This window comes from Orbicella faveolata, unplaced genomic scaffold (genome assembly GCF_042242905.1).
Source record: "Orbicella faveolata isolate gen_17 unplaced genomic scaffold, um_ofav_v1 contig_24, whole genome shotgun sequence".
Lineage (NCBI taxonomy): Eukaryota > Metazoa > Cnidaria > Anthozoa > Scleractinia > Merulinidae > Orbicella > Orbicella faveolata.
The window spans coordinates 28,626,978-28,652,041 of NW_028301552.1; the positions used below are offsets into that span (position 1 = coordinate 28,626,978).

Genomic DNA, 25,064 nt, shown 5'->3' on the forward strand with positions numbered 1-25,064 from the left:
CGGCTGCTTTACGTCAACAAAAATGGCGGGAACGGGATGCTTCGAACGACTATTGCCGCTTTTCATCTGACGTCATCATTTTCCAAAATAAGAAATTACCAATCCATCTGAAGTTTTAGTTTCATCGGATGTAAGACCCTTTAATAACTTGATGCTTTGCTGCGTTTAAGTTAGACAGGGTTCCTCATTTTGAAATAGGGCACGTTTGAATTTGCAAGTTTATGCGTTATGTGACATTAAAATGGCGGCCCGATAAGGCTCTCGAATGGTCAAAAAGATAAGTTTTTGCTCAAGTTTTTGCTAACTAAACAGTTGTTGCTCTAGAAAAAGTATTAATTTCAATGTGTCGGAGCTCTAGAGTAATAACTTTTCGTTTCAATGGCAAAACTCAATGACAGATGTTTCTGTTACTTTACGGCCGCCATGTTTGTGTCCCTCCGAGGGGCACAAACATGGCGACTCCATACAGAGCTCTATAAATTTGTATGAAACACTTCTCCGAATAACGGGAATATGAAAAACTGCACAGCCCTAAATCTTGGCGAAGTTGTTTATATATCAATCATCTTTCATATCCCAGCTTCTTGACTTAATTTATTGAGTGGTTATGATTTTTATTTTTGATTGCGTGACACTGCAAACCAGCCATTCAGTAAAGCACAAGCATTGCAGAAGAGGCAGTAAGGTGCTGTAACGCTTTTCAGTAAATGTTCCTTTCAAAGGGCGCTAACGCATCATCTTCAGTTCATCTTTACTGCATCGTGTCTGTGTACGTTGTTTATACCTGAATGCTTTTACTGATGTGCCAGTGAAAACTTAGGCTCTATTTCCAGCCATTTTGTGAGCCCGCGTTCCTTGCCTCGTTGGGAGGAGGATAAACAACCGGACTTCCAAAACGGCTGGAAATCGAGCCTAGTGAAAACTAGTCTCAGCCGTTACTAGGGTCGTCACGCAACGCTTCTCCGCTAGTGTGGGAGAAGCGTTGCGTGACGTCCCTAATAACGGCTGCGAAGGAGACTAAGTGAACTAGCGTTAATATAAATTGTAGCGCTGCGTAAAACTCTTCCTAAAGTATTAGATTGATGTTTTATTTAGCTAATAACGTCTGACTAATACGAACTTTAGCTGAGATGCTTTTATTGCAGGTGTAATTGGGTTTAATGGCAATAATATATCTGGCGCAAGTGCCTGGAAAATAAAATTCGACAACAAGAAATTTCCTTTTATTAAAACAATGTACAACTGCAAAGTTTGAAAAATTGCGCCTCGATTCGGAATTGTAATGTGAAGAATGACATCCTCTTGTATTTTTTCTTGACCTTACTTTACAAGTGATCAATTATGGAATATTTCGCCGCCACAATTTAGTTCTTAGTTTGAATCTGATGGATCGTGTTTGAATAAAAAATTATGGCGTTATGAAATTAGGAGAACTTCATAACGTCACCGAGGTCGGTTCTCAGTCCGATCCAGTCCTTTTCTGTATTCAGTAAATTAAAATAAACAGACAAGCGAACAGTCATCCAAAAAATAAACGAGCAAATGAATAGATAAATGATAAAAAATTAAAGGGACATCGCTATTGACTCCTTAATAAGAGGCTAGCTTGAGGTTTTGGCAAGTCAAACGTTAAAGTTCGGATAAGATCAACCCAGAGGGAGCCATCTAATCGTTTAAGTATACCCCACTGACCGATCTATCAAACAACAAAAACTATTTTTATTCCAGAAACTTCAGCAAAACAAGAAGTTGAAATGGTTTCGTCAAAGATTGAGCAGCTCCCGCTGTGATCTATCGATCAATAGACGGCCCCTTTGTAGCCAATCAGATCACAGATAGCTCGTTTACTGTATGGTCGGTCAGTAGGTTATGTTTAAGTGTAATTCTTGGACTAAATATTAGTTTCATCAGTTATACGTTAGAAACATTTACAACGTTTTATGACGTTGACGGTCTTTGGGGCTCCATTGTTGTCATACAAAACTTTCTTCTCACTGGACACGGGGCGACATTTACCTCCAGTCTCTCTGGGTGGAGATGACAGCATACACACTTTGGGCGGGACGTTAGAGCCTGGACGCCATAGAGGATTATCCACCCTGTAAAGAATAATAAGCTCACGATGAAAGTCACGTGACCTTGAGTGCATCATTCTTATAAAATCACATGTTTCTTTGTGTTGAGTATATTTTACGAGTCATTCGAATTGACAAATCTACCGTCATTTGCTTAATTTTTACCACATAGCAGGCATACGTTGTTAAGTTTTGAACCGGTATAGGAATGATCCCTTGTTTACATAGTATGGAAAAGATTCTCACCAATGAATACAACGTCCCTTCTTTCTTCCGGAACATTCTCCAACACAGCGCCCGACATCAATGACCTGCAGAAGCGAGAACAGTGTTAATCTTCGAACCCTAGCTTCCCCTCTAGCCTCCAAATATGTTTGTATAACATAACCTGACGTATTGTTCTCATGACGTCGAACGAACCTGTTCCAGTGTTTCATTTCTACTAGTATTCTCGTCAAACACAGTGGCACTGTACAACTGATGGAATGACACACGGTGACAGCTTCGCGTACAGCTACACCTGAGCACTTTCTCAACACAATGAGCGCCTGTGGAATCAGCCAGAAATAAAATAAAGTGACAGTTGAAAAAATCGAAAGAAAATCGAGTTACGTTAAACTGAAAAGAATGCCACATTCATGAAATAATTTATACGTTCCTTAGTCAAGGCGCAAACGCGCAGAGCTATTAAACTATCAGTGCGTCCGATTCCAAATTCAGAAAGCCCCGATCACTGCTTTCACGTGGTCTTTCCTCCAAAAACACTTTTATCTCATGTTGGCTCTCTTTTCCAGAAAATCGGGGAAACATCGAATGCATTTTATTTCAACTCGAATTAACAGAGTGGCTCTATTGAGCTAATATCTTCGAGAAAGAAAAATTCATAAAACAATTTAAGTATAAAATACTTCATTTTCTTTTCTTCAGTTCTGAACCGCATCGAGACGGAGTTTTGATAATCATCTTGACACAGTGGTCCTTGGACTCATAAGCCTGAGAGGCATCACTTAACAATCATAAATGACTTGGCTTAATACAGAGAGCGCAAAAATGGTTACTAGAAACAAACTTACCGTTTGGACCCTTAACACTAACAATTTTACTGGCAATGAGATGACAAGTCTTCTTTCCTGTCACAAGAAAAATGATATTGCTTCTACTTAATGTCAATCATATTTTAAAATCCCCATGGCCACCCAGCCTTTAGTAAAAGCACTTATATTCCGGTAGTAAGTAGGAAAAAATAATATCGGTAACTCCCGGCGACATTTTATGATATCCTTGGCGATATTTTCTTCTGTGAAACATACACCACCAGATGCATAATTGATAGGTGACTACTGAAAGACCACGTTCGGGCGCAGTCCATGTAAAATACCTTTACTGCAGGAGCCAACGCACTGGCCAGTGTCTACGCTTCTCTCGTACGTTGTTCCCCAGTGGAATACCCGAATGTTGTTCTTTCTGAGGCAAGGAGGGCGTGGATCAAGGCAACTGCAGTTTAGAGCGCTCGTGACCTCCTTTAGACCGTCCAACAGAGCAAGTTGCTCAACTAAACTTTCATTGGCCACGCACATTCGAGGGGCTGTGCAAGGCTGAGGATGAAAGTTAATATCAGTTTTATGTTGAATAAACGCGAAATAAGACTGTCATTTAATGCAGGTGCCAATCCAAGCGTACTAAATTCTTCCTTTGCGAGATATTGACGAAATTTGATGTCCTTTCTTTCAAAACACGATCGAGCGTTCCTGCATGAAAATGTAACTGTTTTATCCGTGTGCTAAAAATCTAAAGCTGGCATACGGGGCTTTAAGCACTAACCGAGAAGAAGAGAATTTAAACATGTTAAAAGCACTAGTGTTCTGAGACAATTAAGAAAACAAAGAACTTTTCAGTGTCCAATTTTAATGTATCGGCATATGATCATTTCTTTTTTGTTCGTGTAGACTCAATTGTTACCCTCAGCTAATCGATACCAGATGATGGCAAAGGAAACATAAAAGATTGCCACACAGAATAAATCATTTAATTTTTACCATTCTGTGGCTTGGTTCAGCCTTTTCTGCCGTTTGGACTGAAGTGATACGGCAAAGATTGACATTTCTGTAAATGGGCTGCAAATCTATACCTAAAAAAAAAAATAATAAGGATAGGGCCAGTCAGTATACGTTAGACAATCAAAGTGCTATAAAATGGAAATGAAAAGGCTAAGTTAAACTTAGAAAAGATAGATAGGCTGCGATGGATTAAGTATGCAGAGTTTATAAACGCCAAACTAGCTCTTAGCAGCATAAATATCTTCACTAATCGGATAAGTTAATGCGATGTATCTTTCACCTGTTTCAAAGCTCATCCGCCGGTTCAGCAAGTGAGTTAGCTAGATTCGCCAAAAACGGACGAAGGATACTGATTTTAAGTCATGTGTGCAAAGTTTCAACGTCGATCAGGGTCGTAGCTAGTGAGAGGCAAACCGAGGCACTGGCCTCAGTCATTTTCATCGTTTCGTTGTTTATAGTTATCATAAGCAAGCAATCTGGGAAGCGAATTTAACAATGCACATTGCCTCAGTCATAATGTTTTCTAGTTACCGCCCTGCCGATAGTCGGTCAGATGCGTTTGAACTAAGATGAAAGAGGTGGACCGGTAGATTTAACCATTTCAGTCCAAGTTATTAGTACTGATAGCAATACTAAAAGCAATATTTATGAGTTACCTTGGCCATAATTTTGCTTCTGACTCACCAATCCACAGAAGCGTATCGTGCTTTTGGCTTGTGAGCCGCCATGAATCATCTGCCGGCTGAAGAAATCTTTAGAAGAAGATGTGAATCGAATGTGAAATAAAAAGCTCGTCAGATTACTAGCAGTTATTTTTTTTTTACATTTGGTCTCTGTTTTTGTTGCCGAATAATCCTGTTCAATTTATTCTTTCCCATACTTTCGGCCGGAGCGTAATTGGATATGTCACATTAACGGGAGGTCAATTGCTCCGTGTTAACAGTTAACGTAAGAAAATGTTCCTTTTTTCGAGAACTGACATTTGGCTGGTCTTGTTCAAGCGTACTTAGTTAAAATGAAAAACTCTTAAGCTAATTTATGGCAAATAATTTTGATACGATCAAGAGAAGAATAATAAAACAAACTGAAAGATAAATAAGAACCGTGTACCTGTCTCCTTGCCTTTTCCCCTGGATTCTTCCTTCTGTTCGCTCGTGGGAAAGTGTGACTTTAAACGTCCTTCAACTACTATAAGGAACAGACTTATAAGTATTAGCAGCGAGGTCTCACATGTCACAGTCATCTTATTTTCCATCTCTCAGGTCACAACTTGAAATTTATTTTTCCAGTTGGCGTTTATCAACCCCTCCTCACGGCCTCTCTCCTTCTGCCAAAGACGTCACTGTGGCCTATTTGCCAAGCTTAAGGACAAAGTAATGACGCAGTATTAGAATACAAAAGACTTTCCATTGTTGAAAACATACTGGATTACAGGTGCGGGCCTTTGTTCTTTGATACCTCTTGTTCTGTATACATTACGGCACGTGCACTATTTTAGGTTTGATTAGCTTGCACTACAAGTACATTGCTTACTGCTTGCAACTACAGTATAATTTTTCGTGATTAGAAAACAGTTCCAAGAAGATACGCGCGCTGATTGGTTAAAAATCGTGTTTCTATTTAAGGTGGCCGAACACAAAAAATGAAAAACGTCTAACGACTGGATTTTTTTTAAATAAACAAAAACCATTTTTTCAGCCTTGTTTTTAACCAGCCCCGTTACCATGGCAACAGCACACACCTTAACCAAACTGCGAGAATAAACTTTTCTGTGGTTAACCTTGACTCTTGCAAAAAACGGGCGCCAAAGCATAAATAACTTAAAAGTAATGGTGAATTAGGCATAGGCTCTTGAAAACTGTATTTGGCCACCTTAACAATTAGATTATGAGCTCGAGATTTCTATGAGGTGATAGTTCATGAGGCCTTCGGCCTCATCAACTGTCGCCTCATAAAAATCGAGAGCGAATAATCTAATTGTTTGACATCTACAGCTGTGTGTGCGCGTTTATCAGTTTCTTTAAAAAATTTCGAGCTTTTTAATTCCAGAAACCGTAAACGCTCTCCTTTTAGTCTTCTTAGGAATTTTGTTTCAGTTGTTACTAAATGTTCTTTCGAAACTTCGGAGAAACGAGGAAACGTTGTAATTTTTTCAACCACACCAAGCCACTGCACACTAATGGCTGATAGTGTGCAATGGCTCAGCCAATCAGATTACAGCATTTGCATTAGTATACTAGTAGAATTCTACTAAAACTCGATAAAAACACGGTACATGTTTTCTATTTCTTAAATATCGCGCAAGTAATTTCAAAAGACGGGCGATCGCCCCAAACGGAGAGCAGGAGACTGGGATTGAATATAAAAATTTCCGCTGGGATACGAGGGCTATACAGAAGGTCATCGTCGCGGGCGCAGATTCCAGAAAAGTATCTGTAAACGACTGAAGACAAGACAATGGCGTTGTTAAAAAGTGTTTGGAAACTTGGAATTTTTTATGCATTTCTCGCCAGTAACGGTAAGTAATAAGCTTTTTGCCACTAATCAAACTTTTCTAACCCTTTTATGAACGCGCATATAGTCAATAAAGGCAAAGGTTTATGACACCTAGCTTGTTTTGGAGTAAACGTCTGCAGGCTCTTTGCGGCCGTTTTGTGAAAACAATGACGCGACCTTTTATAGCTTTTTATATTGCCATTGTTGTTTCATAAAAACGAATAACGTGAACTAGAGAACCAATATTTCTTCATTTTACCTTTATCTGTAAATAAGTTACTGGAACGCAATGTCATTTATCTGTCTCTAACTGTAGCAAAACAAAAAAACATTAAAAACAACGGTAAACAAAAACATTTAAATCGAACAATGCAATTTTTTCTCTCGTTCGATCGAATGTTTTTATCGCATTGAATTCTTATCGAAGGTTGATCATTGTAGTTAAAGTGGTCTAAAGAGAGCGTCACTATTTGTTGATACCATGCGAGTTTACATTTTATATTAGTACATCTGAAGATAGATATAACGAAGTTAAGGCCTGGTTCATACGTCGCTTTTCTGCCTTGTCGCATTCAATTCAATTAAGAGCGGCAGAAATGCGACTGTTGATTCATACGTCGCACTTGTGTTGAACTTAATTCAGAATTAATGCTGTCGGGTATGTCGGTCAACGGAAAATGTCTGAAACGTAGAGTATTCAATATGACCGTCCGAGATACTGAGGGACGAAGGACTTTAATTTTGCGAAAATTATCCACCAATGGAATGAGAAGGAGAAAGCTGACAATGCAGCAGTTTGTTTTGCAATAAGCTCAGACTGCATTGGGACGAGAATAGCCAAATTTCTTCCTTCTCTTTGGCGGGACCAAATTTACGCATACTCAATACATTAACATGATGTATGAATTCGATTCAACACGGCAGAAATTTGATGTTTGAATTGGTGTTACATTTCTAGATCTGTCGGATAGTGCGACAAAACCAGTCGAACATGCGGCAGAAATGCAGTGGCCGATTCAGATGTTGAATTTCTGTCGAATTTAATTTGTTGAATTGAATTCGACGCGGCAGAAATGCGACGTATGAACCGGGCCTAAGGTTGGGAGGTTACTCAGATCTTGAGGACATATGGAGTTTAATACAGCTCTGTTCCAGCTAACATAAAGTTAACCCACTCATCATTTAGTTTTCAACTGAAGCCTACTAAAATACACATAGCTATATATATTTTGATTTCTAGCTAGTACTCAGCATTTTTAAAATTGAAAATGGTTATGGATTTTCCAGACAGTTTCAATTAATACGTACAATATTTTCATATAAGTAAGTAGGTTAAATGAAAATATTGTAAGTAATGGATAGAAATTGAATTTTAGTTTGTAGTAGTTCACATTGTAATTAGTTTCAGCAGTATTTTGTTGTGTGTTAATTAAAATAAAATAATAGTAATAACAAGAAAACAGTTTCAATATGTAGTGCAAAAGTTAATTTCAGACGTAAAGTAGGTGCTTTTCAACTGAACTAAGATAGAGTGTCGTACAGTACCCAATAAATGTACTGTATTTTCTTGGAAAGAAAGGAGATTTTTCTCCTTATGTCAACTTGAGACCACAGTCTTATAAAGACTATTATGTCTGCATGGACATTAAGGCTACCTAGTACACAAATGTGACCACATGTGTTGAAAACTTTATCAATTATTGGTTAAAACATCTGGTTTGGTAGGAAAATATGCAAAATACCTCTGTATAGTCTTTTCCACTTTTCTTGTGTAATTTTAAGGGGTCTCCAAACTTACTTTCAATGAGCAAAGAAAGTACTGTCTCATAGTCCATTGGCTAGTGGATTTTGCAGTTGGGCTACTTGCCTGACAGGCATGTGAGGTTGTTTGGGAACTTTTTGAGTAAATTCAAATTATGGAAGTATTGCAAGAGGATAAATTTTCTGTGGCTAGTGAGAATGACTTCAGGCCAGTATGTAATGTTATAGTTACAGCAGAGCTGGCTGTCAAAAGAACATTCATTTAGTTCCTTGAATGATGTTTCAGGCAGTGACCCAACCTTCATTAGTGCAAGGCAATTGTTAATAAATAAATGAATAATGTTGATAAGTATGATATTTTGAGCCATCCTTGTTGTTGAAAGCCGCATATTAATCGTTACTGCTAATGATTTAACTCTTATTTTTCTGAACAGGCTTGGTTTATGGTTTATCATCTCTGATAATAAATGCTACGTCTGTGAAAGTTGGCTATTTATGGGATAATCCAAGACAGGAAAATGTAGACACTTCAGAGGTAGTAATGGACAGTAAACACTCATCAAGCATACTTAGATTGATTTGCGATGTTTTACCACCATTACCAAATGATGGAGAACTTTGGGAGAAAAAAGATGAACTTGTGAAGTGGTATAAAGTGGGTCCCAAGACAGAGGAAGTGAAGAGAATGCGTTATTGGTCCAGTGATATGACAAAGACTGCCATTTCATTCTCAAATGTAACACTTGCTATTCTTGGAACTTACTCATGTAGCTATGGTGATATTTCAGCCACCATTGATGTTTTAGGTGAGAAAAGTATATTAACAGTATAAGTATATGTATAAACTAACATGTAAATAACGTACATCACGACCGTACTATTGCAGAACTAAAATTATAGGTAGGGGTGTTAGTTTGAAATACTCTCTGTTTTCAATGTTAGTGAGTTTACGCAGGTTAACATTTACATTCACTTAATCAAGAAATGTATGTACATGTACAGAATCTTTTTCAAGAATCCACCTTTCAAATATTTGGATTTCCTTCCAAAAACTTTTCCCCAAAATTTGAGTTGCCAAACTCTGGGTGCAGCTTCTCCGTGAGTGCGGCTTATCTGCTGGTGTTTACAGTACAATTTGTTCAAAGAGTTCATAGAGGTAAAGTCTAGATCAAAGATGTTTGGAGGGAGATATCAATTGTGTTGGCATGAGAATCTTACACTGTCTACTCTTGCAATGATATCAATTCCACCCTGAGATGTCTTAGAATTCAGTGGTCAAATTAAAATGAAGGCATCCCATCAGAAAGTTGCTGAGCACTGTGAAGAATAATTATTATGTGCGTGTACATAGCAATTTTTTGGTGCCATCAATGAAAATGTTTGTTTCATTTTTCTGTAACATGCAAAAAGTCTTTAACCTCTGTCCAAACAGTAAATGTTTGGCAATCAAACACCTTCAAACATTGTTTGGTGAACAAACATTGTTTTGGACTGAACATTTTCCCATTTGAACACCATGTTTGAACATGTTGAATCGTGTTCGATAAAATTTGAATGAAGTCAGGCATTTGATCAAACACAGTGAAACATTTTCCCATTTGGATGGCTTTGTCAAACATGTTTTGTGTGTGCATGCATTCTGAGCTCACTCATAAGCTTATTGTGTGCCTATAGCTTGTTGTTTACCTTCAATTAGGTACAGTGTAGCTGTATAAATAATCATTAGAGAATTTAAGCAAATCACTACGGCTGGTACTACTATGGCTGCCATGACTGAAAAGGTCTGGGGAGAGTACGTCTCGGTGGTCTGCCAAATTTTAAGTTTAGCAAAGCAAAATTCAAAGATGAGAGAAACATCGGCTCAGGAGTTTAAAATCTCTTTTTTTTAGTTTCTCACAGCCAAATTAAATAGCTTCGCTCAAAGGATGCTGGCTGTTATTTGCCTTCCTAGGACGAAGAGATTATTTCTGAGTGAAAGTGAATGCCATACAGTTTGTACCATAACAATTTGATGGATGAAAATTAATATATAGTTTCAGAGACAATATCTCAAAGAATATTGAGTGAAGAACAGAAATATATCGATACTCAAAGAAGCAAAATAGCATCGTAAGACTTATAGTTATCCAGATATAAAACATCTTCACTAAACCCTCAAAGCAAACTTATCCAAAGAAAGACAACCTCATGCTCAACACGAATATTTCAGTTTAAAACTCACTTCATCTTTCCAACACCTTTGCCAAAACTTATCGTGAATTCAGGATACGGATTTGCAAGCTTATGAGAGGCAACCTTGACACAATCTTTGACTTAAATTGACTTTAAAGGATATAGTATCCAATGGAATTCTTAAAATGCCAAGATGTCCATTGAAAAGGGCCAGAGAAGTGAAATAAACCTGACATGAATGAATGAATGAATGCTTTATTTAACGAGGATATACGCTTAGCTTGAGAGCTAGTTTACAGGTATTCCACCTAATAACTAACGAGAACCTAACAACTAAACAACGCTAATATCACAATTCATGAGGTAAAAGTCACAAATTAAATACTGATTAAAACTATTCAAAACTATTATTACAATATTACTGCCGCAGTCAAAATACTATTAAAACTAAGTTAATAAAGATGGTGAATTTTAAGCTCGGTAATGAAATGTGAAGGTGAATTAATCAACATGACATGAGCATGGGACAAAGAAAAATTCTGAGTCCCCGACAGGAATCGAAACCCATGACCTCCCAAACACTGGGCTTAAAATTCACCATCTTTATTAACTTATCACTACTCATGATGACTTCGATAGCATTGATCCTAACAGTATGCAGGATACCTGTCATATATGAACTCAGTTAAATGACCTTGCTCTCCACGAGTTCTCGTAGCTCAGTGGATAGAGCGCCCGCGTGGTGTTCGGGAGGTCATGGGTTCGATTCCTGTCGGGGACTCAGAATTTTTCTTTGTCCCACACTCGTGTCATGTTGATTAATTCACCTTCACATAGTGAAACTAATGTCACAAATTTAGTGATCTAATTCTGTTTACTATTTCATTGGTGCCTACTTTTATTCCAATGTCATTTGATAGTTCATTCCATTTCTTGGCTGCAAAATATCTCCATGACTTGAGTCCATATTTGGTAGTGTTAACTTTGGGTAAAGATAAAACATATTCTTGGCACCTGAGATTGTACTTATTTTAAATGAGCATAAATTAATAAGATTCCTAATTGCCCATGGTGCTTTGTTCGATATGCTGTTATGTATAGTAGTAATGACATGGTAGCCACTATGGCAAAACATCCCGACTCACGTAGTCAGATTTCACACTGCAGTTGGATGCAATTGATGTACATGCGCAGTGTCTCATTTTGGGGGAAATTCACTTCCAGCAGCCATATCAGCGGCAGCTGTAGCAATTTGCTTTAAGTCCCTATTGTCTTGTTGTGGCACAATACTCTTAAAACTAACACAGGAAGAAGTGTATATTAAAAAAAAAATAACACTTGACTATGTATGACATTTGCATGCACTGCAACAATGTGCACAAAATAAATTTCATTCAGGAAAATAAAATGTACTGCCTATGCCTGTATGGTCAGCCTCTAAGAAACCAGAACACACAAGCAAACAAACTAATGAATATTGGTTAATTTGGGTTAAAAATTTTTATCTTCCAGTGGCTGATGTGAAGGCAGCTAAAGCCTTTAAGGCACCAGGTAATTTGACGGAACTTCACACTTATGTCTCTTATATGAAAGATAAATCAGGGATACATGGATGGACAGAGCAACAACATCTCTTACAGGTGAGACTTTTCATTTGCCTTTCTCTTGTTACCACAAATGTATCATACAATAATTTATCTTTTTGTAGTATTGCTGTAATTATTGCAATTTAAGTAGAACTTCATCATTCTTGATACATGTAGTAGTATTGCTGCAACAAAAACTTTACTAAGAACGGTAGACATAACAGTGCCCTCAGGAATTTCAGTCTGTTCTAACTTTTAATAAATGAATAAATATATTTTATTTGCTTAATATGTTTTCCCCCACACAATACCTTTTTTAAGTTTTAAATTGTTTTTATACAGTCCATTGGAACAAAAGACTACTGTCCTGTATTACAGAGTCCTCATCAACCTGCAAGAACAGGTTAGTAGCTTTTTTGGATAAAATATTAAAGATTAGGTATTAGAATATTTCTAAGCCTTGTTATGTATAAATAAACAATTGCCTACATTTGGCATGCAAATATGGATGGATATTAATTTTGTCCATGGACATTACTTGTTCCGAGAAGTGAACAGTTTTCCAAGAGCGGAAAACTGTGAGCTTTGAGAAACAGATAATGTTGGCGATCAAATATCCGAACATATTTTCGCGACAAATGGAGACTATTGTGTTTATTATCGTTCAAGTATTTTTCGCAGCACGTGCAGTTTCCAAAATTAGGGAATATCATTGGGATATTCCCCAGTTTGAGCTGGGGAATATTTAGTCCTGTGACTCGTTTAGACCAGTCGCGCACGAGTGAAAATATTTGATAGATTAGAGCACTAGACATTGTTGGGTCTTTGCTTGAAACTGAAAAGTTGTGGTTCACTGTAAGTGAATAATTTTTATGATAATTTGTTTTTGGTTCAATTATTCTCAAAACAGACAAATCTTTACTTTCCTTTATTTCAAAAAATGATCAAATTGGATTTGAAACAAGGGAAAATAAAATCAAACTGGTTTTAGTCAGAAATTTAAAGCTTCAAAAACCGAATTTAGATCATAACACAAGAAGTGAGGGAATATCAATGATCAGAATGCCGGCTGTAACAGAGTGAACTGTGTGATCAGACAAGATTTCTGTGTTATGTGCAGAGCTGCCTGTTGAGCAAGGGTCATCCATGGTTATAATACTAATGCCTAAGAAATCTAGTTAGTGAGATCTTTTGCTCATATAAATCCAGATTAGGGCTGTCAGTAAGGGCTATAACCAGTAACACCTGTTATGGCTGAGTATGTTTGATGGGCTCTTGATGTTATGGGTGAATTGCCTGTATTTTGTACAATTCACCCAAAAAGTAACAAGTTTTTTTTGGGGTATAAAGATCAGGGCTACAGGTGACTCAAAACCTTATAACAACCCTGCAAGTGTTAAATTTCCTGACAAGATCAGACCAAAACCAAACAACTTATTACCATTGTTTGCATGGGCAATGTATCTTGACCACCAATCAACAGGTACTTTTGATAGTAAAATTTTGCCATGTTCTGATATGCAATATGATCTGTATGACTTGTCGGCCGAGTTTTACTGTCTGGACCTAAACTGTGATAAAAAGGACTAGTGAATTGAATTGGTGAGGTATAAATTATATGATGATGTTTTATCCCACAGTTCATCAATTGCACCCATCTGACATCAAAATTGTTGCTGCCATGGGCGATGCATTTACAGTAAGTTATACAAGATTTGCTATAATTTTAATGATAGTGAAGTAAAACAGGTTGCTGAAGTGTATTTTTTCCTTCACAGTCCATCACAGCTCTGCTAATTATTATTATTATTATTATTATTATTTACATTTGAGTTTTACCTTTTTATTTTAAGGTGGGACTTGGAGCAAGAGCCTCGTCAGTAAATGGATATTTCACTGAATACAAAGACATCTCATGGAGGTGCATACTGTTATTTTATGTCAATGACCAGTTTATATATTTTTTAATGTCTTATGTTCATTGTCACAGTCTGAAAATCAAAATGGTTTGAAAAATTTGTAAATCCAAAATAAACTTAAACAACAATAGAAAGCAAATTATGAATTTGGCAGGAGGCGCTGGAAGGTCCAATGTTCCTGCTCAGGTTATATTATCAATACAGTGTACTTAGGATTAATAATGATGTTCAAAAAATCAAAATGACAGTTTGGTTTCATTATAGCATTGGAGGAGGAAACTGTTTGAACCAAACAACAACTATACCAAGTGAGTGATATTTTAAGTATTGATACTGAACAGTGAATAAATGCTAGGAAAGTACAGTACTTGCAGAGTTGTGGTAATCCAGGATTTGAAATGAGGTTTATCCAGAGTCCAAAGAAAATCAGTTTTCCAGTCATTTTCACTAACCTGACAAAAGATTCCCACTACTACTAATAATAATTAAATTAAAATTTAAAATTATAGCGAAAACAATAATTTGAACTTTTACAGCACTTCTGTAAAATCTTGAATTTTTTTTCACATTTTACCTAAAACATTAGTCTGCCAGCCAGCCCTGTCAAATGGTGGATAACATTATTCACCGGGTAAATTACTATCCACTGGATAAGCATATTGTGATTTGTCTGGTGGATAGTGCTACCCATTCTTTGAACAACTGCATGTACAGTAGGGCAAGAGATGCGTTTCAGTCAGGTTTAGTGAACTCTATTGTGAAGTAGGCGGCAAAATTGCTTCCTTCCAGGGTGTGGCTCACCTGTCATTATTTTAAAGACCTGCTCAGACTTGTGTCCAAGATCAGTGTGAATTCTTAAATAAATGAAATCACTTAAGCTTGTCAATTCAAGTATGACTGGTAAAATGTAGCAAGCAATATATGTTCCCATTGCAAGTTATTACATCATTCAGTTACAGCTTTTAACATAGCTTACAGACAAAACTACAAAATCCTCTTTTGACAACTAATGTACATGTGAATTTTGCAATTTACAGATATTATTAGACAATTTAGTCCATCATTAAAGGGTGCATCAACTAAGACCTCAGAGAGGGAAGATACCTTTGATGCTGATCTTAATGTTGCCTTCCTTGGTGCCTCTGCAAGGTTTGTGATTAAAAATAAGTAACATTGTATATTTTAAATTTAAATTCACCTCAACTTGTTTTCATTCAAGTAGTTTTTTGTACTATGCCTTGAGAGAATTTGATGTTTAATCAACAAATTTTTCTGAACTGAAGATGATGAGTGATGTCATTCTCATAACCTGTATGCTTGAATTTGGTATGAAACAGTGATGAGAAATTAGTAGTTAACCACTGTTGGGCAATTAAAGTAGGATGAGCAAGAGTAAAACTGCATAATCAAGCCTCAGGTGACCCATCAGGCCCATATCCATTTAATTTACTCGTGAATGGACAGATGCATTCATGGATGAGTGCTTGGTATAAAGGAGATGTCTTAAGTTATCGTCACTTACTAAAGGACAAAAAATTGTTGCTGCAGTAAATTGTTTGTTACAAGTATTGCATATTGTATTCAGTTGAAATGTTACATGTATTTAATTCATTGCCCTACACAAAAAAATGTTCTAATTTGAAGCTTTGTATTTGTTCTAAAAGGGATCTTGAAGGTCAAGCGAAAGACCTGGTTTTAAAACTGAAAGCTATGAAGGTAACTATAAGTCCATATCTTGTAGCCGAACATTATTAGATTTATTACATTTGATAATTAAGAGACAAGCCTGTTTTTGTGATTTTGTTTGTGTGTTTATAAAATTATGGTTATTAACAGTTGGTTTTGCATCTTAATCTCATTTGGCCAGGCTTGTAGACACACATGCCAAAAATGGTGATACCAGTCAAAATTAATATTTGTTTAATTATTAATTAAATTAATTAATTGTGATCTGTATCATAACAGGATATTGACTATGAGAGTGATTGGAAGCTTCTAACCATTTGGATTGGAACAGAAGATCTTTGTCAAGTGTGTAACAGTGAGGTAGGCAATGGTAACTACAGTATATATGATTGTACAGTACAGTAACAGACATAGCTAAGTGTAAGCTGCATAGTCTTCTGAGGTGAAGCTCTTGGCTAGATCTTGCCTCATGAAACCCTTGAGGAAGAGTGTTGTGAGCTGTGAGACATTACTCTTAACTACGCAAAGAGTTTCATCTCATCTCCAAAGGAAGAATAATGTTGTTAATGACTCTTGAATCTTCTCTGGAGTTAAGACTTAACCAGTAATTGTATCTCTCTCAACTTCAATTAATTATAAGAGGTTATTAGATTAATACAGATTGTTTACCCTTAATACCAAGATTTCTCTTTACATATTGAAATTAATAGTGAAGAAAATACACTTAGAGTTGAGTATTTATTGATTATTGTTAAAAAGTTTTATTGTTCATTTTTAGGACGAATATGGTGCTGGCTCTTTCATAAAAAATGTGATGCACACACTAAAGTATCTTCAAAATGAGGTAAGAACTTCTTTGTGTCATAAAGAAACATCACATGCAAGACAGTACAGTGGCACGGCTGATCAGTCATCATGAACTGATCAAATTCTGATGTGTTGCATGTGAAGGTGAATTATCACTACTAACCATGGTGAATTTTTTTAGAATGTTATGCTTGCTTTGCATGTTCAATTTGCAGTTCCAGAAAATTCATGTATCCATAACCACCCCACCCCCCGCCCCTAACGGAAGGGATTGGAATTTCCTGGTGGTGGGAGGGGGGTATGGGCCAGTTGTGTAAGACCAAAGCATTTAAAGAAATGTATGAAGCTTTATTGGAATTTCCATAGGGGTGAAAAGGGGGCGGGGGTGGGGGGTGGGGGGGGGGTGTCATAGACAAAATCTCTTGTGTGGGGGAAGTATGGATATTTTCTGGAACTGCACAATGTGTCCCTGCATGTGTCAAACTCCCTAAACTTTCAAACTCCCTAAATTGAAATTAGGTGCATTGTGAATGAAGTGCTGCTGTAGTTTGCTTAATAGTACAATGAAATCTACTCACAGAATCATTGCCTTTAATCTATGTTTATTAATATGTTGTTGTTATCACTTGTAGGTTCCCATGATGTTTGTGAATATTGTTCCACCCATGGATGTCTCTTCTCTCTACCAGTTACATGAACAAGAGTCATGCCAAATTCTGGGATGGTACGTTTTTAAAACTGTTGACCACTGTACTAAATTGACCCACATTGACCCAAACAAAACAAAGCAAACAAACAAACAAACAAACATTATTGAAAGCACCTGAATGTGATTGTCTATAGTGTGCCTTAGTAACATGATTAGTTAAGTCTCCTTTTTAAACATCTAGTACATAGTAAATAATAATGTCTCACATTGGTTTAACATTAGAGACAGACTATTACATTAGGGATTGGGGTTGGGTAATTCTCAAGCTATACCCAATTATTTTTTTCTGGTCGTTTTCCATTCAAGAATTTTTTTGTGGTTAGATCTCATGAATGAATCATTTTTTCCTCTTGAGGGTTAAAACGAAAATGTTATTGTGTCACTTAAATGAAGGATTTCTTTGGGGGAGTTGCTTGCTATAGATGAATTTTTTTTCATGCAATTTTTCTACATTTTTTGGGGGAATTTTTCCCAAACCCATAGCTTCACATCATTTTTGTTTTCTCTCCAATCCTCCTCCATAACTTTGCTAATGGTCCATTCCATAGTAAGAATGATATGACAACCAATCAGAGATGCCAGGCAGTTCTGACTGGAGGGGATTGTCACTGGGATGGATTTATTTCAGACATCTGTCCATGGAGCAAGTGATTCAAGGTTTCTGAAGAATACATGTGTGTAGGCCAGTTGGCGTATTGTACTGAGTGATGCTCTGTTTTTGTGCAGGGATTCTTGTGAGTGTTTGAAGAAAGGTGATGCTGAGAGGATGAAAGTAGCCAAAGAAGCTAAACAATGCAAGGTACCTGCATGACATTTCTTTACCCTGCAAATGTTATGTCTGCGGTAACTACTGTAGTTAGATCACATCCTTTCACATTGAAAATGACTGAAGCCTTCCGCTTAAAAAAATGATGGTAATTATTAATAATAATTACATTAGATGTATAATTGTATTTCAAGAGTCGTGTCTGACTCAGTAATAAATTTTTAAATGCAGTCAAACATTCTCTAATGGCCAGCAGTCTACATTGGCCTGAATTGTTCTTTCCAATCATGCACTGATCTATAGATACACTTAACTGTTACTGAAAGCCTCATGCAGTCTTGCTCACAGTAGTTCAACCCAAGGGACAAGGGTGGCCACTGTAGAGAATTTGAACAGAACTGTAAATATTTGAAAAATAATTATGATCATCTCTTATGCGTAGTTATTAACATAAACCTACTCTATTAAAAGTGTATTCTAGGCAATTTGTCTCGCTGCTTCTCGCACAATGACATTTTAATTTTTGTGCTACTGTGAGACAAATTACATGACAAATTAGGGAGTCTGAAAAACTACAGTGCGACATCAAGGACAACATAGATTAAAAAATGAATTTACATTATACCTACAAATCTTGCAATACCATAAAGTCATTTAGTTTGTTTCTCTTTGTCAAAACTATCTTGAAACTGAATATGGAACACAGCATAAAATTTGAAGTATCAATTATAAAAATTATCTGTCTTGATTCAAGTTCTCCAGACAATGCAGAATTTGGTCATTTCACGTTGTTGTTTTGCAGAGAACAGTAGAGAAGTGTACCAAGAATTATAATACACCATCACAGCCATTGTTCTGCTCATTAAAACCTTTTGTTTAGTGGCTTTCCCCTTGCCATTGTTGTTGTCGTTTTCTTAAACTCCCTATTGCCTAGTAGAACACCCTCGGATATAAACTGGGAAAGTTTTTATTGCAGTAACTGTTGTGAAAAGTCAGGTGTGTTTCTACTTTGTGCAATGCTTGTTGCAACAAAAGCATTGCAATTGAGCAATCATTTCAGGGGATGTTGCACAAGGCAATTTTTCATGCAGCATTTGAGGTAGTAAAATTGCAAGACATGTTGCAAGAAAAGTTTCCCCGTGTTAAAATGCCTCAATAATGCTTATGAATTGTCTTTCAACAAAAGTATCTTCTAGAAGAACTTGTGAACAGTGGTTTGTATGGAACAAAGGATAGCTTTGCTGTGGTTATTCAACCCACCCTTCAAGTGCCACCGAAAGCTAAGGTAAGGCTGTATGTACTGCTGTGTACAGTGTTTTCATTAGTTTTATCTTCCCCGCAAAATGTGCTACCTGTGTTTCGTAACTGTTCAGTACTTTGCATTTAACATACAGTACTGTTGTTTCAGTAGTGTTACAAAAGGAAGCAGACTTTTTCAACATTTATAACATTCATTTTCAGGAGGCAGTGCGTTAAATTGGGTTTAATCGAGTGTTTGTTATGTGATGTGTCTGTTCAGAAATGGAATGTTTAGGTTTTTTACCCAAGTATTATATTTTAATGACAAAACATTTCAGTTGACACAAATTGGGGACATTGCCATGTTGGTTCTTTTTTCCCAGCAGAGTGGTGATTTAGAGAAAACCTATTTTGGTGTGGACTGCCTTCATTTCTCAGTACATGGCCATGCAGCAGCCGCTTTGGCTTTGTGGAAGAATATGGTTTGATTAAACAATGAAAACATATCAATCCTAAAACCTCATGATAAGTAATAGTAATTGGACCAAGTGGAGTGCAATTCAGGGAGTAATCATGCGAGTAATTTCAAGATTGGATGAGCGTGAAGTGCGAGGCTGATTTGAAATTGTGAGCATGATTACCCCCTGAATTGAATGACACGAGGTCCAATTACTAATTAATTGTATCTGTAACAAATTTCGGAATTAAAAATGTCTTTTGAGAACTTCTTTTGAGCGAAAACGTCTGTAACTCTTTTCATAAGTTTTGAAAACTGTAGGAAACAGTGCGAAAGTAGCCATTAAAGCACGCGTAATTGACGTGTGAATCACGTGGGTATCCAATTACAGGTAATTAGTTGAGGTAACAATTACACAGGTCTGTAATTGGACACCCATATGATCACGCGCCAATTACGTGACAAATAGGCGTGCAGAGAACCAATCATGATCGAGAATTTTGTTATAGATACGATTAAAGTTTTAATCGTATCTGTAACAAAATTCTTGATCGTGATTGGTTCTCTGGATGCCTATTTGCCATGTAATCAGTGCCCGATCATGTGGGTGTCCAATTACGGGTATCCCATTTCAACTTTTTGTAACGGCGTATATAACTGCGTACCTACACCATGCGCACATCAGATACATGAACTTTAATGTGGTCCTTCCTAATGGTCCCTACAGTTTTTAGTGTAGAGTGCACTATTGGGATGGTTTAGGGGGCTGCTGTTCGCTAAGACACTAATGTACTAACGCCATAAGGTGTAAACTTTAATGTTTGTTTAATTGATTAATTTCAATTAATCAATTAGCCTTGCGGGAAGGGGGGCTGGGTGCAGCAGGTACCCGAGTGCACTACGCAAAACGTGTCATATTTACGTTGCCTTCTTTGATAACATGGCAAAAATATACAGTCATATGGTTTTGCAAATCTCATGCTAACCTTGTGGTGCCATTCTCTCAAGAACAGAAGCAATTTGCTCTAAATGCACGCGCAGATTAGTAAGCATCAAAGTTGACCATATGTTATGTGAAAAACACATTTCATAGCATATAAGACGCATGCATTCTAGCATTGCTAGTGTAATAAACTCCGTTCTTGAGTTCAGATGCATGTTTTTTTTATATTTTTTTAATGAGTGATATCACACTCTCATTTTGGCTGGGGATAGCAGTTATATTTCAGGTAACATCAGTTCTCCTCTTTTAGTCCAAAGAACATTACTGTGACTGCATATCCTCTGGAATCTTCCCTAGCTCTATTCAAGAAATGTCGTCTGCTGTTTTATAACTATTGTGTGTTTGCCAGGGTTGAAATAGAGAATCGGAACATGTTGCTTCTCGCTAGCAGTTTGTTTATTTCCTCTTCTATGAAAGAGAACCCAAAGATCATATTCAGCCGAAACTTTCCCGCGTTAGTTACATGTAAAACTAGTAAATTTGTGACAAAAGAAACTTCGTTATTATTGCCGCAGACTCCATAGCACTTACTGAAACCTCCAATTAATTTCATCAGTCAATGAGGTGACTCACTCACCGATGTGGGATATAATTTCGGTCAAGTAAAGATCTTGACCTTCAATACTTCTCGTTGAAACGCTCCTCAGTTGTATTACTCAGTAGCATTGTGTATTAGTTTGATGTGGTTTTATTGTTTACACCAACTCAGCTGGCAACAGAATTAGAACGCGCTATTCCGTGATTCGATGTGACTATTTGATAAGTAGATTAATTCTTGTTTATCGGTGAAATGAAAATTTACATTTTGAATAAAACAAAATCGTTCCTCTTCGACTTTTCAGCAGATATTTAACTTATATATTCCATTTATCTCCAGCAGTAAGTTAAAAAAATACACATCTTTCTTATATTTTCTGGTAAACAAAGGTATCTTGTTGCATACATTGGCGAGGAAAACAAAAGTATCAAATTACAAACGTTGACGTGAAAAGTAATGCAACAAAATGAACAAAACTCAAGATAAAATACCACAATAAATTTAAAACCGTCTTGACAAACGGTAATTGTAAGTTATTTTTGGGCGAAACACAAACATGAAACATACACACGACACAAGATTGTCTTATCAAGTTTTTGTCTGCTCATATTCTGCAAAGGGGAAAAGGCCTAGGTGACTACCAAGGGAGAGAACAGCAGGGGTGAGGACCTGTGTGACTACTGCATCAGAGATGTAAATGATCGGTACACTCTGCACTATCTGAGATTTTCTCGCTAATTACAATGTGTGGAAAACACTTCCGACTTTTTCATTCAGAGGTTGTCAAAAAGACTTATTTTTAATCTTGAAATTTGTTATTGATACAATTAAAATAGTAATTGAACTGCAAGTCTTACAATTCGAGGAGAATTTCTGCTCGTAATTTCAAATCAGCCTTGTGCTGTGCACTGATTTTGAAATTACTTGCCTGATTATGCCCTGAATTGCACTCCACTTGGTGCGACCAACTGCTACAATAAGTACTTATGGAACCATTAATTAAGATATCTACTGTGTACTGTGGTTAACTTGAGCATTAAATTGAACTTGTAAGGGTTGCCAGTAGTACCTAGAGAATCTCGGGTCTGGAACCCCTTGATCTGATTTCTAAGTCTTGGCATTCTTAGTGAGGCATATGTGTGTTTCTTTCTGTTTAGTCTCAGTTTTCCAATCTTATCAAGGGTCTTGGATTTTACCATTTGCCAACCTGACTTGTTTAAACTCATTAGAACATCAGGGGAACCTGTTGCAAGAGTATATGAATCATGTACCAGTTCTAGCCTAGTTATGTTTTTATCTCAAATGCTCATTTTCAGTTGGAGCCACTTGGTTCTAAGACAAAGCAGTGGGGAGATCAGGAGACACTCAAATGCCCTTCAAAGGTACAATGCATGCAATCATCATGTACGTCTGTGTACACTCCTATTCAATGATATATTAATCATTACCAGCCCCAAATGACCAAGTAAACATCAAAAGGTAATGAGTAATGTATACATTTTCCAACCTGTGGATGATGCTGACTTCATTGGCTTGTACATATTCAGACATGACGAGCAATTTGAAAACTGTCTGCATTAGTTCAGAGACTGCAAAGTTTAAAACAGTGAAGGTATTTTAAACAATGACCTCATTAACATTAATCAAATTCCACATTTTTTTGTTTACTTATTCAGGATAAGCCATATCTTTTCACCAAAACAAACAGCAAACTCGTGATGAGTGATTTCACTGATGATGATGATGATGAGAATGGTTCATTATCTGGCGACTTTCCTCCCGTTGCTGCTGTGGCCCTGGCTGTGTCCTTAACAGCTGTGTTGGTTATTGTTTTTGTGATTGTATGGAGGGGCCGAAAATCACGACGGAGACCCGAGGCATTTCGACTGCTCTATGCCCCAGGACCTCAAAAACCAAGGATATGAGACAGACTTAGTGTAGTCAGTTGAAATTATGAAGCAGATACATTAGTGATTTTCATAAGCAGCTGGCTGGCTACTTTGATAACCCTGTGCTCATCATTTTTGGAAGGTGCAAATGTACATTTGCAGTTCCAGTTTTAAGGCCAGATGAAAGTCAGTGAGTGTCAAAGCTGACCAGAGTTTTGAAATAAGAGCTGGAGAATCCCTCTGTTTAAATTCTGTCCACACTGTCATTATTAGCTGGTCATACAGGTTTACATAAGAATATCATCCACCTTTCAAGAGGGGAAAAACCTGACAGGTCAATAATTGAAAAGTTGATCAAGTTCAAATTAGATCAGATTAGAGAGTGCAAGAGAACACGAGACTTGGTGACAGGCAAACAAGAGGAAACAGAACTTAAAAGTATTTATTTACTGCATGTACTGTAAGTGACAATCTAGTTACAACAAGTCCATCACTTTGTTTTGTTCAGCTATGCATAGAGTTAAATGAAATTCCAAGGGAATGGTAGTTTCTAAAGTCAAAATGTTTAAAGAAATGTGTGGAGCTTAATTGGAATTTCAGGAGGATCAGGTGGATGGGGGTTTAACCAAAAAAGCCCTTTGTTAGGGGGTGAGGGGATATTTTCTGGAACAACATGAAACCAGGAAGGTTCCATACAGCTTGAACCGTTTTAGTAGTTCTGAATGAAGGAACTTATTCACAAATACTACTCAAAAGTACAGGTCAAAAGGAAGTCATCAGCCTGTTCTATGATTCACCCCGAGGCAAGAAATTTAATCTACAAAGATGTATGAACCAAATATTTGTATGTAAATTAATGATGAGATTTGAATTAATTATGCAAGGTATACAGAAGTTGTAAATAGCTTACATGTATATTAATATTTTCCTGGACTTGTACTCAGTTAATCCATCTCTCTTGGACACTATTTATACGAACATTTTTTGTTTGTTTGTGTAAATATTGTCTAACAAGCGTTGGATACTATTTGTGATCTCTTGTGACCAAAAATATTGTCATGTAGCAATTAAATGCGAGTTAAAGTAAACAAATTTTGAATAGCTAAAACCTTCCACTTGTCTCACTGCTTTTGCTATGATTTGCCACTTTCATTGCTAGTTCCTTTTCTTCAGAAATGGTGATCTTTAGCAGGGAAGCTAAACCACTGGCACAATCATGGATACTACCCATCAAGTTTGATACTCTTGTGATATCCGTTTATTGTTTACCAAAAGTCTGAAGGCTTGTTGAAAAACATCAAAGCTTTAATATGTACTCGACACCAAACTGTGCTAGTATGGAGAAAATGTTGCCTTTACCTTACCATGCACTGTTCCTTACATGTGTTGCTGTGATACTTTCTCCCAACATAAATGGAGAATGGTTTGCTTTAAAGTCAAAACATGGCAGATGTCATAATTATTTTGAGAAGTCAGGAAAAGCAGAATGTACCATTTGAAGGTCAAAAGAAATGTCTGGCTTCAAAGGCAGGAAATGAGTGACATTTAACTTCGCAAGTAAGAAAATGTGGAATTTTGACCCTGAAAATGTGTGATACAGCCAAATTTGTTCTAAGCAAACACCTGGGGGATGCTCTATTCCTGTAAATAACGACAAGGAAATGTTTAACGCTTGCACAAAAATCCTGTTATCTAGATTTTTTCTCTTTTTTTTTTGGTGCAGTCAGATGAGCTATGCAAAAAATAATGCCACAGTTGAACGTCTAAATAGATCCTCGCCACTGAAACAAATCCCTTCAACTTCAACTTCAGTGTGCAGCAAAGCCCAAGAGTGAAACTGAAGGAGCAAAATTTTCCTGTAAAACCTACCACTTGAAAAATGCTATTTTGTGAGTTAAAAATGA

The 25,064-nt window shown here is 36.9% G+C and overlaps 2 protein-coding genes across 3 annotated transcripts; one reads left to right on the forward strand and one right to left on the reverse strand.

Annotated features, from left to right (window-relative positions):
• Positions 1–1,074: 1,074 nt before the first annotated feature.
• Positions 1,075–7,534, reverse strand: LOC149111209 (uncharacterized). Its single transcript, XM_089291921.1, has 9 exons — positions 6,888–7,534; positions 5,243–5,493; positions 4,789–4,884; positions 4,112–4,203; positions 3,454–3,670; positions 3,149–3,205; positions 2,496–2,623; positions 2,322–2,386; positions 1,075–2,099 (listed from the first exon to the last, which is right to left on the reverse strand). Exons 2-9 carry the CDS (start codon positions 5,385–5,387, stop codon positions 1,919–1,921), a joined length of 981 nt encoding a protein of 326 aa, XP_089148047.1. The 5' UTR covers positions 5,388–5,493; positions 6,888–7,534; the 3' UTR covers positions 1,075–1,918.
• Positions 6,533–24,268, forward strand: LOC110045676 (phospholipase B1, membrane-associated-like). Of its 2 annotated transcripts, none has more exons than XM_020751281.2 (17): positions 6,533–6,650; positions 8,824–9,195; positions 12,074–12,201; positions 12,490–12,550; positions 13,788–13,846; positions 14,001–14,068; positions 14,331–14,374; positions 15,104–15,215; positions 15,731–15,782; positions 16,032–16,112; positions 16,531–16,596; positions 17,192–17,283; positions 17,995–18,067; positions 19,221–19,319; positions 19,657–19,755; positions 22,588–22,653; positions 22,948–24,268. In XM_020751281.2, exons 1-17 carry the CDS (start codon positions 6,590–6,592, stop codon positions 23,194–23,196), a joined length of 1,782 nt encoding a protein of 593 aa, XP_020606940.2. In that variant the 5' UTR covers positions 6,533–6,589; the 3' UTR covers positions 23,197–24,268. The 2 variants fall into 2 exon arrangements, with proteins under 2 accessions (XP_020606940.2, XP_020606941.2); XM_020751282.2 differs by having other exon boundaries at positions 19,660–19,755.
• The last annotated feature ends 796 nt before the right edge of the window (positions 24,269–25,064 follow it).

Excerpts from the sequence above, each read along its gene's own strand:
- LOC149111209 (XM_089291921.1), bottom strand. The coding sequence starts at position 5,387 with ATGGAAAATAAGATGACTGTGACATGTGAGACCTCGCTGCTAATACTT. Across the intron at positions 3,206-3,453 it reads CGTTGGCTCCTGCAGTAAAG|GAAAGAAGACTTGTCATCTC; the intron begins GTATTTTACATG and ends TTCTTGTGACAG. Across the intron at positions 2,624-3,148 it reads TAGTGTTAAGGGTCCAAACG|GCGCTCATTGTGTTGAGAAA; the intron begins GTAAGTTTGTTT and ends CTGATTCCACAG.
- LOC110045676 (XM_020751281.2), top strand. The coding sequence starts at position 6,590 with ATGGCGTTGTTAAAAAGTGTTTGGAAACTTGGAATTTTTTATGCATTT. Across the intron at positions 17,284-17,994 it reads TCATGCCAAATTCTGGGATG|GGATTCTTGTGAGTGTTTGA; the intron begins GTACGTTTTTAA and ends GTTTTTGTGCAG. Across the intron at positions 22,654-22,947 it reads CACTCAAATGCCCTTCAAAG|GATAAGCCATATCTTTTCAC; the intron begins GTACAATGCATG and ends TTACTTATTCAG.